Genomic DNA, 18,477 nt, shown 5'->3' on the forward strand with positions numbered 1-18,477 from the left:
TGAATTGGCGGTTTTAATTTAATTGCGGTGCAGCTATCGGAATTTGTGTCATCAAATTGTAGGACATCACTATAATACTGCGTTAATGAACGCACTATTAAAATTTGCCATTATATTAACATTTTATATAATGTTGTACTTTCAACAGGTTTTGGAAGACCCTGAAGTAAAAGCCAAGGCTGTGGAATTTGAAGACGCAAAGCCTCTAACTGGTCGAATTGATGTTAAAACTAACAGGATTGCAGTAAGTTCTCTAGCATATTGTAAGCTCGTTTTACGAAGGACTACCACCATAACTAGCCAATACATATCGCATCAGTAAACCAAGCTATCGTAATAGTTTTATTAGTAAAAAAATTGTTTGTTTTGTAGCAAGAGATAAAGGAAAGTTTCGTAGTACTCACAGGTAGAGAAGCGAGGGCCCACTACGTGAAGACATTCGACAAGTTAGGCGTACTGAGGTATGCAAACCTTTTGTGCTACAATTTATAACATTAATTAGCCCTATTATTCAAGAACAATGCTGTTTCGTACACAACAGACGTACTTCTTATAACAAGCTTTATTGGGAACAATTCATTATTAATTGAAAAGATCTTAACAATTTTAAAATTTAATTAAGAAGCTATTGTTAGTTGAGAAGAAATTTTGAAGAAAATCTTTTCTTCGTAAGAAGAAGTACCTACCTTTATATTATATTCTGTGAAGAATATTATTTTGATACGAAACTATAATATCTTACCTTGGAAACACATCCATAACAAATTGCCTCATTTATTCGCGCGGTTATGGCTTACCTATAAAAGCTTAATATTTATATCACGTTGTGTGAATAAGCTCCGTTCATGCGTAAAAAGTAAGGTTCGCGGAAAGTAACAGGAGTATTGTTTTTATAAAAGAGTAGTATTACACAAACCAATTTTCGCTTTGTGTGGGATTTTGGAAAACAAAAGCCAATCACAAGGAAACAAGGAAACCATTGCACCAATGGATATGTACCTCTATATATTGCACCAACAGTAATCAAAGGTGATCTGAGCGCTACGGCCTGTCACGACAGATACTTTTACCACTGTGACAAGAGCTTAAAGCGTCCATTGCTGCGGCCTGCCTACTTTGAATAAATGCTTTTTGATTTTGATTGCATTGTTGGGTTAATCTAAAAATGTGATTTTAAATAAAGTACCCGGTAGTGTTGGATGCCGATTTTTGTCCATCACTAAGCACGAGTTAGACTAGGATACGGGGCAGAAACTACCATACATCGATAAAAAAAATTCAAGCGCTAGTATTGTAATCTTTAATGTGTTTTGGTATTTACGTTTACAAAATTATAGAAGAAAAAACCTGAATTAGTTTATATATTTTTTTCATACTGTGCTTGTCTAGGACTTCGTGTGTCTGTGGCACAGAACTTCCCTAAACACTTGCATAAACGTAACTTATTGTAGCTGTAGTAACACAATTTAAAAATATGATTCATGTGTGTATTCCCGTCGCCGGGATCTGATAACTCGTGTTTCCAGACACCTCAGGTATATCTTCATGCCGGGATGCATTACTCCCCATGGAATGTTCTTGAAGTTCTGGTGTGGCGTGCGCTTCGTAGTCGCCTTGTACTACATATTCACTGTGCCGTACGATATTGCTGTAAGTTGCTCTGTTTTATTGTTTTATGCTGGCTACAGATCTTCATATTCGTAGTACATTTTAACACAGTTCGACTGTACAGTTAAAATTATTCGTGAGCGCGTAAAACTGACAGCTGTACTGTTGAACTGACAGGGTTCCTTCTATCTGGCAGAATTTTATTTGGCCGAATTTTATTTGGCATAACACACTTGGCATAATTTTTTTTCAAGGAATGTTTTTAAGGCATAAAAAATATTTAGCATAATTATTGTTTCACCGAATATTTATATGCCCGAATTTACAGTTGCATACTTTTAAGATGGCAGAATTTTATTTCGCATAATTGCTTTTGGCATAGTTAGAGTTTCGCATTATTTCGTTTCGCATAATGTATATTTTGAGAAACTATTATTTGGTATAATCTCATTTGGCGTACTATGAAGATGGAAGAATTTAATTTAGATTCAATTTATTTAGCAAATTGCCATTTATAACCTTCAATTAAAAAACATTGTATTAAAAATTGAAGCTAGTAACGAAAACGAATCGCTGCAAAACCGGCTCCACGTAGTCTTGTCTGCCCTACCCCTAGAGTGCAATTCAAAACCGCGTAGGCGCGGAGGGGCGAGGCGGCCTGCGAGCTGAGGCGCAGGTAGTTTTAACGCTTGCCGACGCGGCTGAGGCTGGCCGGCTCGCCGGCCAGTAAGCCGAAGCTGCGGTGGTGAGCGTGAAAACCATCTGCGACGATAAGCTCGCATGGTACCGCCGGAGCCCCGCAGCGCCGGAGCCGTGACAGAAGCCATGCTTGCTCCATGTTGCATGCTTACTTCCATACTGCATGCCTGCTTGCATTCTGCATGCTTGCTTGCATGCTTGATGACTATACGAGATGTATGCCAAAAGGAAATTCTGACTGACAACTTTCTGCTAAATGATGTTTCTACTATTTAAGTATTATGAATATGAAATTTATGCCTAAAGATAATTCTGCTTGCCAAAATTATGCGTTTTTAAATTATGCGAAATGAGTGTATGCCACACGATTTTCTGCGAAATGAAGGTTATGCCAACTGTTGGTATGCAAAATAGGTTTGTTCCCACTAGTTCTACTGCTTAGTTCTACCGTAGAACTAATGGGAACTTTTTTTCCCACTAGTTCTACTATTTGAGGTGTAACAAAATAGTAGAACTAGTGGGAATTATGGTTTTTATTGGTATTCCCACTAGTTCTACTGAACATTGGCAGTAGAACTAATGGGACATAATTTTGTTCTACTTGACAGAAGAAGTACAGTCGACGGCCGATAGTTGCGATTTTTTTTAGAGCTCAAAATCGATAGCAGTCAGAATAACTTAGATTTTTTTCATTACTTTCAGCAAAAATCTAACGTTTTTCTTTATAAAAGTACTAGGATAGCAGAAATGAAGAGGAGCTAGTTAATCTTTTTGTTCTTTTGATGTTTAAACACCACCATCGTTTGACACATTGATTAAAAAAAAACACACTAAAGTTAGTTTAGTTAAAAGGTTCTTCTAACCTACAGACAGACAGACATGTGTTGCTGGGGCAGTGGCGTAGCGTGGGGGCAAGGGGCACATTCCCCGGGCGGCAGCTTTTAGGGGGCGGCAAAATTTACTCAATTAAAAAAAAATCGCAACTAGTATCTGCGCCGCTACATAAAACTGTCTAACAATAACAAAACACTAAATAAGAAAGTTGAAACTTTTTAAACTTAAAATTAATTATTGTTAAAATTTGGTACTTAAAACACACGTGACACTACATTTTACGTAATTTTGGTTTTGAGTTTTAAATAAAAAATAAATAAAATTTCGCGCTCGCTTCGCTCGCGTGTTCAGAAACTGTATGCGCTTAATTTAGCATTTGTCAACAAACAAAAAGTTAAGTACGTTTGGGCTAAATTTTACGTAATATTTGGTTTAAGTCCGATAAAAATTTCGCGCTCGCTTCGCTCGCGTATTCAGAAACTATATTATGGCCCTTGTTTTTGCTTTTGTCAACAAACAAAAAGTTAAGTACGTTTGGGCAAAATTTTACGTAATTTTTGTTTTAAGTCCGATAAAAATTTCGCGCTCGCTTCGCTCGCGTATTCAAAAACGATATGCCCTTATTTTTGCATCTGCCAACAAACAAAAAGTTAAGTACGTTTGGGCTAAAGTTTACGTAATATTTGGTTTAAGTCCGATAAAAATTTCGCGCTCGCTTCGCTCGCGCATTTGGAAACTACATAGGCAACTTTTCTTTATTTGCATTTGCCTATCCACACAACTGCCGACATGCGTTTAGCAGAGTGCTAATTTAGGTAAACCGATGAGGTGGTCCCCGACAAGACAAACTTTCGTTAAAGTGGTCCCTCATGACTAAAAGGTTAAGAACCACTGGTTTAGATAAACTTGAATGCTATAAGCAATACCTACCTAGATACAAGGCCAAATTTTACGCTTAGGTATAGTTCCATGGAAACTAGTTTAAGTCTTAGTCCCGTAAATTAAATTAATTTGTTAAACAGTTTAAAGTAGCCCCGCTTTTATATATACTTATAAGTACCTACATTTCAATTTTATATATACTTATAGGTACCTACTTCGCTAGCCTGCGTTGCGTACCTCAAAGAATTTTAAACCTTCAAGAAATCAAGTAACAAAGATATAAAAGAAAAGTCTACTTGAGAACCTCCCCCTTCTGCCAGGGCTGCGGGTTGTTCGAAAGAGTTACCGCGGCTCTGGAACATAAAGCCTTCGACGGAACACGACGGTTTTGGTCAGTAAGAGTCTGACACTCCCTCACCGCTGCTAACCCACAGCGGGAAGGGTCATTTGATGATTTTTAACGTCGATACAAAAAAAAGTCCCTTTCTTTGAAGTCGGTTAAAAATGACAAACGGCCAGTAACACTTGTTAAAAAAAAATACACGGGAAGGGGCGGCAAAATCGACAACTGCCCCGGGCGGCAGATACCCACGCTACGCCACTGTGCTGGGGAGTTTGTTGCGCCACTTCTTCTTTCCAGCAAAACACATAGGAAATGGTGAAGGCTCGGCGTTTTGGGGGCTGTCTATTGTAAATTCCTGACGTTCAAAAAGTGCTGTCTTACAGCCAAGTTTGAATAAATGATTTTAGATTTTTTGATTTTGATTTTTGATTTTGTTAGTTTGATTGAGTGTTATGTTTGTAAAAAGTAGTGTAGTGTAAAAATAGTGTGTCAACAAAGGGGACTTTAGTTCAACGTCCTTTGACATTTTTAGACAAGTGTTCAACAGACTATTAAAAGTACGACGGTAAATGTCCGAATTACTTTGTAATTTTTTAAGCGTGTTTTTTCAAACGATTATTTTTATTTGATATTTTTTTGCCTAAATTCTACGGCTGCAGTTCAAATAGCCAGTCTCTTCAAAGTTATTTTTGCGTTATTGTATACATACATTCCCATTCAATGTGTATTATTATAAACAATGTCTTTTAATTAGTAGTTTTGTAGATGAATATCAATGTCTGATTTTAAACACCATCTAGCTCCTCTTCATTTCTGCTGTCCTAGTACTTTTATAAAGAAAAACATTTAATTTTTGTTGAAATTCATGAAAAAAATCTAAGTTATTCTGATTGCTATCGATTTTGAGCTCTGATAAAAATCACAACTACAGATAATCACGGACACGGCGAGATGTCACCCAGGCCGTCGACTGTACTTCTTCTGTCTAGTAGAACAAAATGTCCCATTAGTTCTACTGCAAATGTTCAGTGGAACTAGGGAATACCAATAAAAACCATAATTCCCACTAGTTCTACTATTTTGTTACACCTCAAATAGTAGAACTAGTGGGAAAAAAAGTTCCCATTAGTTCTACGGTAGAACTAAGCAGTAGAACTAGTGGGAACAAACCGCAAAATAAGATTATGCCATAAAAAGTTCTGCCATAAAGGGGGGACCCGAACTGACAATGTTTTTTTAAATACAAGTAAACTATGATGGTGATGATGAAAACTACAAAGTTAAAACTGTTAAAACTTTGCTGTTAAAACTGAAGGTCAGTCGGTATTACTCTGAGTCGGAGAGATGTATGTAAGTTAGTTCTATGAATAATGTCGCGAGTGCTCCTAGTTTTTATTACATTATTGGAAACTTGCGTGAAGCACGAACTGATTCGAGTATTCTCTAGAGACATTTCTCTGTGTCCAATGAGGTGTTCATAACTAGCCCAAGAAGGGAAAAACTCGCCACATTGCATATTATTTGATTTCTGAGAAATCTACTTATGCATATGTTTGATAAATCTGCCATAAGGCTATTCATTACGTTGTGAGGATACTCTCATATCTGCCCATTGACTGAACAAGTATCCATATAGAAAACTACACGTGTATCAATCACATAACCTATGTGTGTATACTGAAATATAATGTTGTAGAACATATATATGACGGCAATAAGTTTTTCAATATTTTCAGACGAAACAACACAAACACAGTGGACTATACAATTATGCGGACGTCGTCTTATACATAGACATAGTCATAATGGCGTATGTTGCGTACTACAATGAGAAATCGTTGCTCGTCACACACCCACTCCTGACAGTGTCCCGATATTTGAGCCATTCCTTCTTAATGGACATCATTAGTGTCTTCCCAGTTGAAGAAGTCGTGAGTACTCATTAAATTGTACTTTTGTTTTATATAAAAAACAAATTATACATAATGGTACTTTGTATTCCAGTTCAGAATAGTAAATGACAATTCAGATATGGATTTGTACAGATTGAATCGAATGCTTTTGGTAAGTATTTTTATACCTAAGATACCTTTGTAAGCAAAGAGGCGGTCGTTACTCATGACGTTGAAAGGGCGTATCTGTTGTACGTACCCAAATAGTCGACAATTGTAAGTTATGACCCTTTTATCAATAGATACCTACCAGTAAACATGTCAAGTCATTCGATCGATTTGTACATACCGAAGGAGGCTGGTAAAGGGGTAAAAGAGTTTCTCGAAACCTCACATTATAGTCCGGAAATATGTTTCCATTGCATTTTGCGTTGATTCGCCGAAATCCATTTTACGAGTAAACGGAAACATGATGATTGCAATTACTTGGTAAATGTGCCTTTTCTGAAGTTACCAGGTAATACAATTCATGAAAGCCTAATGGAAAATGGATTACACACCTAGGCAATACCTGAAAGTTTTGAAAGAATACAGTGAACAACGAAATAACAAAAGCGTTATCTAGATTCTATAGCTGTATAGTACGGATCGTCACACAATAGTATTCAGAGAGAACATTTCTTTTGTTCAGGTGACTAGAATAACAGGTGCTTTCGCGTACTGGGAGAGTGATATAATGCGAGTAAATCCAGCCATAGTGTTGTTGAAGTTCTTGCCTATAGCCTTGACAATTGTGAACTTTGTAACTGCGTTCATTTTCGTGAACGCGTGTGAACCCTACTTGCCTCCAGAGTCGCGTTACATATTAGTCAATTGTACGAAGATATTCATCATTTCTAGTGTTAAACATGAGCAGAGATGTAAGTGGAATTTTATTTCTTTTGTTCATTCATTGTTTCCCTAAATTACTCACAGGAAAATTGTTATAAATGTTCAAACTTTCAAGCTTATCTTAGCTAAGGTAAAACTGAATGTCTTTCGTCCCAGATTTTTCATCATTATCATTAAGAATTTATCTATATCTTTGTACGAACGTGTGGTCATACTACTTTGTTTGTCCCAGATGCGGTTACTGAATACGTATACACGTTCTACTGGGTTTACGAGATATTTGTGGGTGAGTACTTCTAGTAATTGATACTACGGCTACAGGTAATATATGGCCCCAATGTTTCGGGGAGTGTCAACCACAGGGTCGAAATTTATTATTGGTTTAACAAGTTTCGGATAATTCATTAAGCTTCGTAATTTATCGGAGGATCGGAGGCAACGGAAAGTTATAAGTCTATTAAATAACGGAAAGTGAAGCCTGAAAAAATCTTTTGTAGAAGCTTTCGGTATAAAAATTGATCAAAGTAATTTTAGGCTACCAGGCTCTTTGTTTTTGGGGAAGCCGAAATTCGTAGCGCCGTATAATGTTCGTGGTATAGGTTAACCCACAATTAAAATAATTACCTATTTAATCGCCTGAAATACTTGTACATTGCGCCTAATTGCCTTTGAATTACAGCTGGGGACTTGGGCTACCTCATTATTATAAACAAAACAAATAAGGCTTAACAAAATATTAAGTTAATTTAGTTTATAAATAGCCTTTTGATACAATGTATGTAGGTAGTTTTTTCACATTCGGCGCGATAATATCCAAGTTTATATACTTTGGCCTGAAATCTCACTATGATTTATTCCTAGGTTTGGGCTGCACTCCGATCAGTATGCCTAACACGGTAGACTTCTGGCTGATGATGTGTCTGCAGATCGTTGGCTTCATGTACTTTGCCTTCATGTATGGGTATGTCGCGTCTACGCGGTCGACAGCCGCACAAGCCTTGTTGGAACATAATGTGAGTATTTTCTTCAGTGTTCTCCATAGTGCACGATGTATCTATGTATATACTTACCTACAATTTTACGCTACTGTACTTACTCACTTTTGCATTTATGATCGTAACTGGGAATTCCGAATGGCTTTATAAGCATGAAGTGATCGATATAGATAATCTTAATTTGATCAAGATACACATACAACCGTTCACAACACATTTTATACATAAACATAAATTATATTTCTCGCTTCAATAATTGGAACTATTACTTTTGATATTTACTTATTCTCACTTACGTTCATGTTATGATTACGTTGAATTTGGGAATGATCAAAAATAATGATTACTTTAGAATATGTTCTACGTTACTGTTCCCATTATCGCCCTTTGTGGGGAACTTTAGCGAAGGATACCGTCTAGAACATTAACAGGCGGACGCTATTGTTAGTATCAAATAAAAAGTTATAGCTTTTAGGATGCCACTTAAAGCCACAGAATACTGAACACATTTCAAGCCATTTCATTTCGCCTTTCACTGAACGTATGAATATAACTTTTATTATCTTAAAGTTCTATAAAAAAATAATTAAACGTAAGGTTAATTTACGCCAATCATTTTCTCTTTGGATGACCTGACTCTTATAAATTACAATACGTACTTTAAGAGGATACTCATTTCGAATTGTTCCTTATTACAGTGTAAGCAATATTTCAATTTCGTTGTAAGCCGATCAAATATCTATAAAGTTAATAAACCGAATATGAAAGGAAATCAATTTCCAATAACGGTTCAATTGCTGGGAGGGAAAAACTGATATTATTTATTTACATGACGTAAACGAAACTACCCACTACATAACATGAGTTTGCTTATAAATATCTGTACCTACGAACGTCAAACACACGCATGAGATAATTTTATTTTAAACAGCGGCATGTAACAATGAACAAAACCTAATTAACAGCCGAGATAGACCATACTGGCAGTCTAGCTCTATGTATTACGGCTAAAGTTCCGTCATTAAAAATATTACGACTTCGCAGTTCCAGTACAGTAATTATATTAGTTTTAACGAGCAAAGTCCCCGTTTGTTTTATAGGAAAAAACAAGGGATCTAGCCAACTTTCTGTACCAGCAGAATGTGGATCCGATGCTCACGGTGAAATCGTTGAAATATTTTGAATATGTGTGGATGAGGACGAACGGCAGTAATCCTCAGGTAAGTCATAATAAATGCCTCGTGTTCACGTTGTGCAGCGAACTGAATGTTCTACCAAATTGTGAACAGAACAAACACCAAGTATTTCACTGGTCACGTAGTCGTAAAATATTGCGTTATGCACTTTTTACGGAAAGTACATTAATTCTGGTGAAACGCTGACGGGTGCTGTGGTGAAACAGTTTTTATGTTTGTGTTTGTTTCAATTTTGCATTTTTATCACGTTCCAACACAAACGGGATAATACACATTCTGATTTTCTTTTAAATATTTTTGTGGGTTCAGTAAATTCTCAGTTTAAAAATTCTACATATTCTTTTGCAAAGGTCAGCAAGAATACCAAATATCTTTGTTCAAAGTATGTCGTAAAACCAATGCTGAGTCCGCTAAATGTATCTAGATTCTATCAGTAGTGCCGCAGGTGGTATTTAGTGGTGACAGGTGCGGACAGCGATGTCGCTCCATCATTTTGTCACTAAATTAGATCCTGGGTCACGATGATATATTATTTCATTAATACTTGAGTAATCTGTCCTGTCTCATTGCACTGTTGCGGGCGACATGGAGCTTTTGTTTAAAAGAGGGGCTTTTCCTTGTATTGTTTCATTAAAATTCGGGAACTTTTCCTTTTTAGAAATTGTATATTTTAAATGTTCAGAAATTATTTTAATTAATAAAATGGGTTCAGCTAAATCTGACACAACAACAAACTGTATGTTACAATACACAGGTCAAATTCAGGACCTCCTTTTATAAACGTCAGTTAATAAACTTCTATGATTTTTTAGAGAATATGTCGTCGCCTAAACTCGGCGCTAATGGAAGACACATTAGTATTCATGTACGAGCGTGCTCTGAGGGAAGTGCCCCTGTTCGGCAAGGTGGAGAGGTCATTCATCAGGGTCTTCACGCAGCACGTCAACGAGATGTACCTCCTCAAGGGGGACACCGTCATACAGTGCAGGGACATACAACCTTACATTTATATCATTTATCGGGGAAAGGTAACGTCAAATAGTAATAAAATAAACTACGATTAAGTTATAATGAGTTCGAGGAATCTTTATTATGATACATGTACAATATATTTTATGGCAGCAGAAACTCATGCTTTACATACTTGTTAGCCCTAATACATCACATTTTCAAAACCCATCGCCCCAAATCGGAAAACCGTGAAAAAGTTATACGTATCTTATTTGTATTCATAGATATTTTTTATTACGCACACAAGTCTGTGTCCACAGTCAATCTTTCAAGTCAAATATTGCTCGAGGTAAATGATCGGGGACTGTATGTATCCCGGAGATGTGTACCGGCTCACTGAACAGGAACAATAAGGAAGGGTTTTTTTGATTATTCCGTTTTTGCGCATCTCACTAAGTTTGTATTGTAAACACGGACAGGGATGTACATACGTCATGTTATGTTCGAAGGACCCCTGACCCTTTTAGCGATCGTTGACAATACATTTTTTTGGGCATGTACCCATTTTATGAGCTTTTTATGTCGTAGGCATATTTTAACGTGTATTTTTAGATTTGCGTATTATATAAAATATATTTTACAGGTTGATGTTTTGACGTCATATAATGAAATGATAACATGCATGGGTCCAGGTGGAATGTTTGGGAATTTTACTGGTGTAAGTTTAAATTCACTTAAAATTTAACTTTAGTATGACGCTACAGCTGTATACATTTTAGCTGGCTTCTCCAAAATTTATATTTACATTTCGGTAACACATCTTTCTTGCTTGTAATAAGAAAAACTTTCTGTTAACCCAAAAGTATGAATATGTATAAACTGTAGAATATTTTCATAAATTTTTCAGCAACCAACATCATGTTCCGAAGTGACGATATACGCGAGTCGGAGCCTCGATTTACTAGTTATCCCAAGTGTGACTTTCTTCAACTTGGTCAAATATTATCCCAAGATTCAGGACCCTTTGAACAAGGCTTTCGAAATGTCTAGAGATTACATCTTGCCTATTAACATGGATAATGATGATGATGAATCTTCAGACGGTAAAGTGGTCTTACGTATCTTGTAGGTTAAGCATTAATATGTTTGATTTTGGTCTCGAATATTATGAAAATTAATCCGATAAGTTTAGGTTCAAAACTTTAAAATAAAGTGCTGTGTCTAAATATTTTTACCAATACTTAATAGGTATTTCTGCCACGTCGTTATAGGTTAGAAAAAGTAGGTACCTAAATTAACTTTTAAAAGTGTCTGCGGCAGTGTCGGAGAAGATGAGACAAAATAGGCTTTCGGATTAACTGTAACTTTATCAATGAACTGGAGATTAATAACTTTCTTCACCGGATTATTGTATCGAAAAGAACTCAAGATAAAAGTACAAATTATAAGTATTTACGACAGATATATAAATATATTTTCTTATTTTGCAGAATCGACATTTGACCTTTCATCGATAGAGTCGGGCGCCGATTCTAGAAGTGGATCCAGTAGATTTGATATATCAGGTGTGTTAAGCCACCCTTCGGAGGTAGGTTCCGATACTCTCGACAGCCGCGCGTGTCCCTGACCAACGCAAAAATAGTATGGGAGTGTATGAAACCGCTTTCGAAGCACGCGATTGACTCGCGCGGCTGCTGAGCGCTTCTAAATAGCACCTTTTGCCTAGTCTATTCACAATAATACAGACAAATAATATTGTTTCCAAGAGTAGGAAGTATGGTGTTTGATAGTGTACAAGGCCATACAATAGCTACAATAAAACAGACAGCAAAGACTTTCAACATCTGCAACATAACGCCACATAAGGGTGTCCGTTTACCAAGATAACAGGCTACCTAAAGGGAGCATTTTCCTTTGCGTTCAAACAGGGTTGTCATCAAACTATCGTGTTCCTAATCCGTAGGGACAGTTCCGATGAGCGTGTCACAGTCTAACGTGAGCCAGTCGAAGTCGTCTGCGAGTGTGTCCACGTTTCACAGCTACTCGCACGCCTCTAATCTGCTGCGTCCCGGAACGTTCATGTTTCAGGTAAATTGATACCGCCCTAATGAGGACTTGTGGCTTACCAACCGGGTGTTTGTTTGTTTGTGACTTTGGTCGAATACGGCTTGTGTGGGTGTGCTTGTAAGTGCCACCGTTATGACTGATTTATGTTCGTTGGCCTCGAAAACACGAGCTCAGTGGAAACTGGGCGAGCGTGTAAGGCGTAAATCAAACGTTGCTGATTGACATTTGATTGAGTGTGCTAGCCCTAAATGCAGAAAACTATGATGTTTCAGTTACACACTTTGCGAATACTACTCATATTATTTATCTCCTCTTTTCCTATACCTAGAGTAACAGGTAGTTCTAGCTTACATTTCTTGGAACAATTTCAGTGTTGGGTACAATATTAGGTTCACATTTTCACTGAAACTTGTTGCCGCCGGTACATAACACCTGTTCGAAGTTCTGTGAAAATAACGTAGTTAAATACCTACCAAAAATGTAGGGAGTTACTTGAGATAATGATAGTTGTGCCTACTTACATTTTGTAGGAACCTTTATTTTATTCTTTAAGTAACATAGGCTTTCCGAGTAAGTTCGCTGAACCATTTGATGTGAGTGAAAGGACAAGGGTACAATAAGACTTGTAAGTGCGTGTAGCCTTTTACACTACATCCGACGCTTGTGAAATTAGGCTTTCTATCTAGTAGATGACGATGCTAGGAAAATGTCAGGAAAAGCTAGGAAGTGACACAAAGTAATGAGGTTTTAAATGAAGTATTATTATTTATGCTACAACAATTTGTTTCAGAGTTACGGCTACTTATCCTGTACGATTGTAACAATACATTATGTGATCGGTCTGTATGACCTGGTAACTCTAAATGACTGCTACTTTTTCCTCTGGGCACATGCCCTGTTGGACATTTACTTCTATGGCAAGATTTATCTCACTATGCATCAGGTAAGCATTATGTTATTGACTTTGAGAGAGTTTTGACTACTAAGTACAATATTTTATATACAATATTTAAAATAATGATTAATTTTATTGTTTCTTTAAAAAAAAAGTTCGAACGTTATATCTGAGTCAACCTTTCTGTAACTGATTTTCAACCAAGCTTGAGATTATTTCTAGTACTTTTAAAGGCCCTTTTTACGTATAGGTTAGCTTTTGTTGAAAAAAAGTTGACATGGAATTTGATTCTTTTGACAATATTTTAGTTTTAGTTTAACAGTACAAATGTGAAATAAAGTGACCATAACTGCATAGGGGTACGTGAGCAAACACGGGGAGCTCGTACTGGAGGGCCCTAAGACTCGCCACAGATATTTAAAGCATAGATTCTGGGTGTGCTCCGACGTGGTAGCCAATTTCCCCCTGGAATTCCTCGGCTTTTGTTTTCCGTGAGTTGTTTCATTGTTTCTTATTAGGTAAAATTTTATTGGAATTAATAATTTTGTATGACTCGACCAGACCACGGCACTACAGAGACCCGAATTTTTGGAGGGCGAACGTGGGGCCGAAGCCAACACGCTGAAGCCCTTTTGAGACAACTTTAATCAATTATTACAATCATTATGGCTGAGGGCATTTAGAACATGCCAAATAAACAGTAACCTGATTCCACATTACAATCATCTTATTAAAATTGTTCGAATTAACTGAAAATACTTAAAAGACATTGTTCATATTCATAGTATTTTCGGTACAGTAAGATTTTACACACCTCTAGCCATGAGCACGTAGTTGATACTAAATATGGAATGAACATATTTTTGGTGGGTATTCCAGGAATACCGTGAAAGCTGTGCATTATTTACGCGCGATCAAGCTTCTAAGACTGAAGTATTTGTTTGAATTCTATCGGGATACGTCTCGCGAACTCACCAATAACCTTACCACGCTTCAGGTACTTTTACACTTTTATTGCTAAGTTCTATTTATTTCTCCTTATTGTTACAACTATGTAGCTACCAGCAGGGGTTTCTTCCTCGTTCTGTAGGTACTACTCTTAAGACCTGGATAATAAGTAACTTTTTAAATTGGTCCAGTAGAATCTAAGTTCCTCTCACTGACCATACAAACTCATCAACTATATAATATCAGTAAGTCTAGACTTATGATTGAAAATATAAATATAGAAAATTATATCTACAATTCAGGACTTTTTTCAATGCTATGTGATTAATACAAGCCCCAATGAAATAAAGATTTTGATAATTTAACTAATACGAATATAACTTAACTGTGCACAGGCGGCGATGACAATAATAGGAGTCGTCATAGTGATCCACACATTTGCCTGCTTATGGCTGGTGGCAATGATTGGAACATCCCCTATCAGCATGATTCGGACACTCAAGGTTCATCTTATAGATGAGTAAGTTAAAAAAATCAAAGTCCTAAATCCTTTTTTTATGTGTAAAGATTTCCTCAATAAAGTAGGACCGTTCTAAGCAGTGAGAATGTTCAAAACGGTAATCTTAAACAATGAGACCTGGTTACCCCCAACTATGAAGGGAGCCAAATTTGGTTCATCTTAATTTAGCTCATACTAATCTAAATTATTGAGCATACCATTGTCTTATTGGATTTCTATATACTAATGGAAATTAATTTAACAACAGTGTATTTAGAATTGGTACATATAGGATTACAAATCAATACCTAATGTATTTATTACAACTGATGCACATAAGCATAAACATATACACATATAGTGACTTGTAATCTGAGCCTGTGACCAATTTCCATCACAGAGAGACGCCGCAACTCCGCTGGGACTATGTGACGTCATTCTACGTGATAGTAGCCATGCTGACCACGACTGGTAGTGACGAGTTTTCCATCGAAGAGGTCTTGCCCATGAGCATACTGGCCGTAGTTCTCGTCTGCGGTAAAATGTTAGCAGCGATCGTGGTGGCTGCGTCCATACAACTGGCGTATTCTAACAAGTATGCTTTAACAGCGTATGAGAAGGTCACGAGGGAACTTATTGATATGCTGAAGAATCAAGGACTTTCAAGTAAGTGAAATTGATTTGAGTTATTTTTTGTCACACGAAATCTGTATTTTTCTTTATAACTTACGGCCAGTTTCTTCATCAAAAGTAAAAGTCAAAGTAATGTCTAAAGTACAAGTAACGGTCAAAGGACAATGGGCACTTTTTATGGGATTTGGTACCCGCTCCAACAGTAACGTATGATATATCATTAGAAAGGTATTTACGTGAAGAATAATAAAAACTATAGGGCTTGCCTCAATTAGCTGTCCGATCCGAGTAACGATAAAAATTGAAGCGACATACAAGTATGTCATCCATATATGCAAATTCATTAAGAGGCATACTTATGTCGTCAATGTAATAATTTTTAACTCAGTTATTAGACATCTTACATTGTTTGAGATACACTTTATTATAATGTAAATAGTTTGTGGAGGCTAACTACGGAAACACAATCGTCATCTGATTTGACAAAAGTCATTTTCTCAGCACCTCTTGAGGAGCAATACTGAGTCGTCCTATGTACTACATATGTTAACATCGTCTCCTGACTTTACAACCTTAATGATAAGACTGATGCTAGCTGCTAATATGGTGGATGTTAATAATACAACACACGACAAGAAAAAGAAACATATTATAACAAACATATCTAAAGAACAATATGTCTCCCTAAAACTGGTTAAGACTAGTTTACCACGGATTTTCCATCAGAAGATCATTTTATAGTTAAATATTATCGTTATCAAAAATTACGATACGATATAGACCTCGGCGAAACATTACACAGTTGTGATGATTTTCCATTGTGTTCAAAATATTTGTGACAATCTTCACTTAGAGTCCTTTATTTTGTCAATTTATTTGAACGTTCGGCAAAACATCGTCAAGTGTCTACCTGGTCCAGCGCGGCGGCCGGGATGAGAGATGCGCACTCTCTGGCGTTCCGCCTCCTCCTTCTCGAGCATGACCGCTTCGCAGAAGGAGGCGACGGCATCCCATTCTCTCTCGCCCCGGACCATGGCCTGAACCAGGGCCGGACGCGAGAGGTCGCCGCCACCTAAAGCCACGAGGACCCGGCGGTGCCCTTCCCACGCAGGGCACTCCTGGACTGTGTGGTCCACCGTGCCCTTGGGGCTATCCGCACAGTGGTGACACCCGGACGCCTCCCAATAGTATTTAACCTGGCTACAGACTCCCAGTACTACTTTACCAATGTCACATATCCGAGCAGAATTTTGAGATTTTGAGGTGTTCCAGCTAATGCATTCCGTACCGGGACTATATACATTCTCAGCCTAAAATAAAAAGTCTAAAAAATACACTGAATAAAAACCGGAACAGTGGTTGTCTTGATCAGGACATGCTATTTCAGAATTGACAGTAAGTTTTTCGTAATGAATTATAGAAAGTGCATTCCTCTTTTTTCCTTCAAATAATATCTAAACTGAGATCTTGCCTTCTATAGGAAGCTTTAATGTGGTTCAAACCAGACTATATCGTTTTATCATAAAATTATGGCCAGTGATTGTTGTCGACTGTTAAGTCGAATGATAACTAAATATTTTCTGAAAACACAACTAATCATTTTACATAGGTACTATCTTTAAACATTCTGGCTTCCATGTACCTACACATTATATGAAATTAAAAAAAAAACCAGTTATTAAAACACGATAATCATTAAACATTAATTGATTGTAAATACTGAAAGACTTTCATCAAATACATAAGCTAGTACTGCGTGAACTGCAAAGGTGTGTACAGTCTTTTTTTAAAGCAGTCGGTAGGCAAACATTCTAAGAAGGCCAAATTCCTGATTTTTTTTTGTTTTTTTAACCAGTTTTTATTCAATACAGTTGGATTTAAGAACTACATCTACGTTGATGATTTATGAACATTACGCATTCTATTAGTCGATGTCACGCGAAATGGACAAGGATTTGGGACTAGTCGTCATAGTAAACATTTTTGGCCTTGCCAAGACCTACGCAATGGTACTAGAATCAACACTGTTGGACAGGGTACCAAAACGCCCATCGTCCTTTGTTTTTTCAAGGCTAAAGTGACAGCAAAACTAATAGAAAAAATGAATTTGACCGTTACTTTTACTTTAGACATTACTTTGACTTTTACTTTGGCTTTTATTTTTGATGAAGAAACTGGCTGTTAGTAAATTAAGTCTTCTGTAGAGTTTTAGTCTGATCATCGTGTTTTAGATTACCAACTGAAGAAGTTTTGGAAATACATACAACAGCTTTGGGTAACGGAGCGTGGACGACAGGTAAAATTCTCTTTAATATGCTTCATTTTTTTAACCGACTTCCCAAAAAGGAGGAGGTTCTCAATTCGGCCTTTATGTTTTTTCCAACCAATCTCATTTGATAGCCTTCAATTTTACTATAAATCTATGACCACAGTTGCCAATCCTGTTATCCCAAACACCGTATGTACGTCGCTGTGACCTGATGTCTGCCATGTTTGGTCATCACTTGAGGAGTTGCTACATCTTCGCCGACACTGGAGAAGCGTTTCTAAGACAACTGACAGTCGCACTTGACTATACTATTTTCTTCCCTGGTTAGTTATTGAGCAATCCTTATTTAATTTGCTTTATATTTTGTCTTAAAAATTGCACGGACTTGATGAGGTTTTTATTGTGTACTTTAAGTAGACTCAAGGTTATTTAGATCCAAGATTGACTATGGCAAGCTTCGTGGAGAAAATAATTCACGTATAGGTTTTCTTTTTTTTTTCTCGTAGACTAGATAGAGAACTATCGATACAGCTGGAAGTTTGTAAAACAAATTGTACTAAAGGAACAGTCAAACTCACTTCTTCGAACTTTCACGTTTGAAAATCAAAACTAACATAGATCCGGTAGTAGATCTAGAATTCTCTATGCAGCTAGTTCAAAAGTTTCACAGATAAAAGTCAACTTTGTCAAAGGAATTGAAGTTGTTAATTTTACATAGAATTATTGATAAGACGCATACGACTTCATACGCGGATGTTAACACAAGGATTCTTTCTGATTTTTTCTGATATATCCTCCAAAATACTTTGGCTGTATCCTTACTTTAATTTACCTAAGTCTGAGTGATTTGTTTATCGTCTTTCTTTGATGAAAAC

General features: G+C 36.8%; 1 protein-coding gene across 1 annotated transcript in view; it reads left to right on the forward strand.

Moving 5' to 3' along the window:
- Positions 1-14,725, forward strand: part of LOC110371402 (uncharacterized) — a 36,128-nt gene extending 21,403 nt beyond the window's left edge. The window contains exons 24-41 of the mRNA XM_064041643.1: positions 149-244; positions 373-461; positions 1,527-1,650; positions 6,103-6,297; positions 6,371-6,430; positions 6,950-7,178; positions 7,382-7,435; positions 8,011-8,162; positions 9,245-9,364; positions 10,153-10,368; positions 10,935-11,009; positions 11,199-11,394; positions 11,782-11,856; positions 12,255-12,379; positions 13,149-13,301; positions 13,611-13,744; positions 14,133-14,250; positions 14,597-14,725. Coding sequence (XP_063897713.1) covers positions 149-244; positions 373-461; positions 1,527-1,650; positions 6,103-6,297; positions 6,371-6,430; positions 6,950-7,178; positions 7,382-7,435; positions 8,011-8,162; positions 9,245-9,364; positions 10,153-10,368; positions 10,935-11,009; positions 11,199-11,394; positions 11,782-11,856; positions 12,255-12,379; positions 13,149-13,301; positions 13,611-13,744; positions 14,133-14,250; positions 14,597-14,725 — 2,340 coding nt within the window. The remainder of the gene's footprint in view (positions 1-148; positions 245-372; positions 462-1,526; positions 1,651-6,102; positions 6,298-6,370; positions 6,431-6,949; positions 7,179-7,381; positions 7,436-8,010; positions 8,163-9,244; positions 9,365-10,152; positions 10,369-10,934; positions 11,010-11,198; positions 11,395-11,781; positions 11,857-12,254; positions 12,380-13,148; positions 13,302-13,610; positions 13,745-14,132; positions 14,251-14,596) is intronic.
- Positions 14,726-18,477: the final 3,752 nt, after the last annotated feature.

This window comes from Helicoverpa armigera, chromosome 2, assembly GCF_030705265.1.
Source record: "Helicoverpa armigera isolate CAAS_96S chromosome 2, ASM3070526v1, whole genome shotgun sequence".
NCBI lineage: Eukaryota > Metazoa > Arthropoda > Insecta > Lepidoptera > Noctuidae > Helicoverpa > Helicoverpa armigera.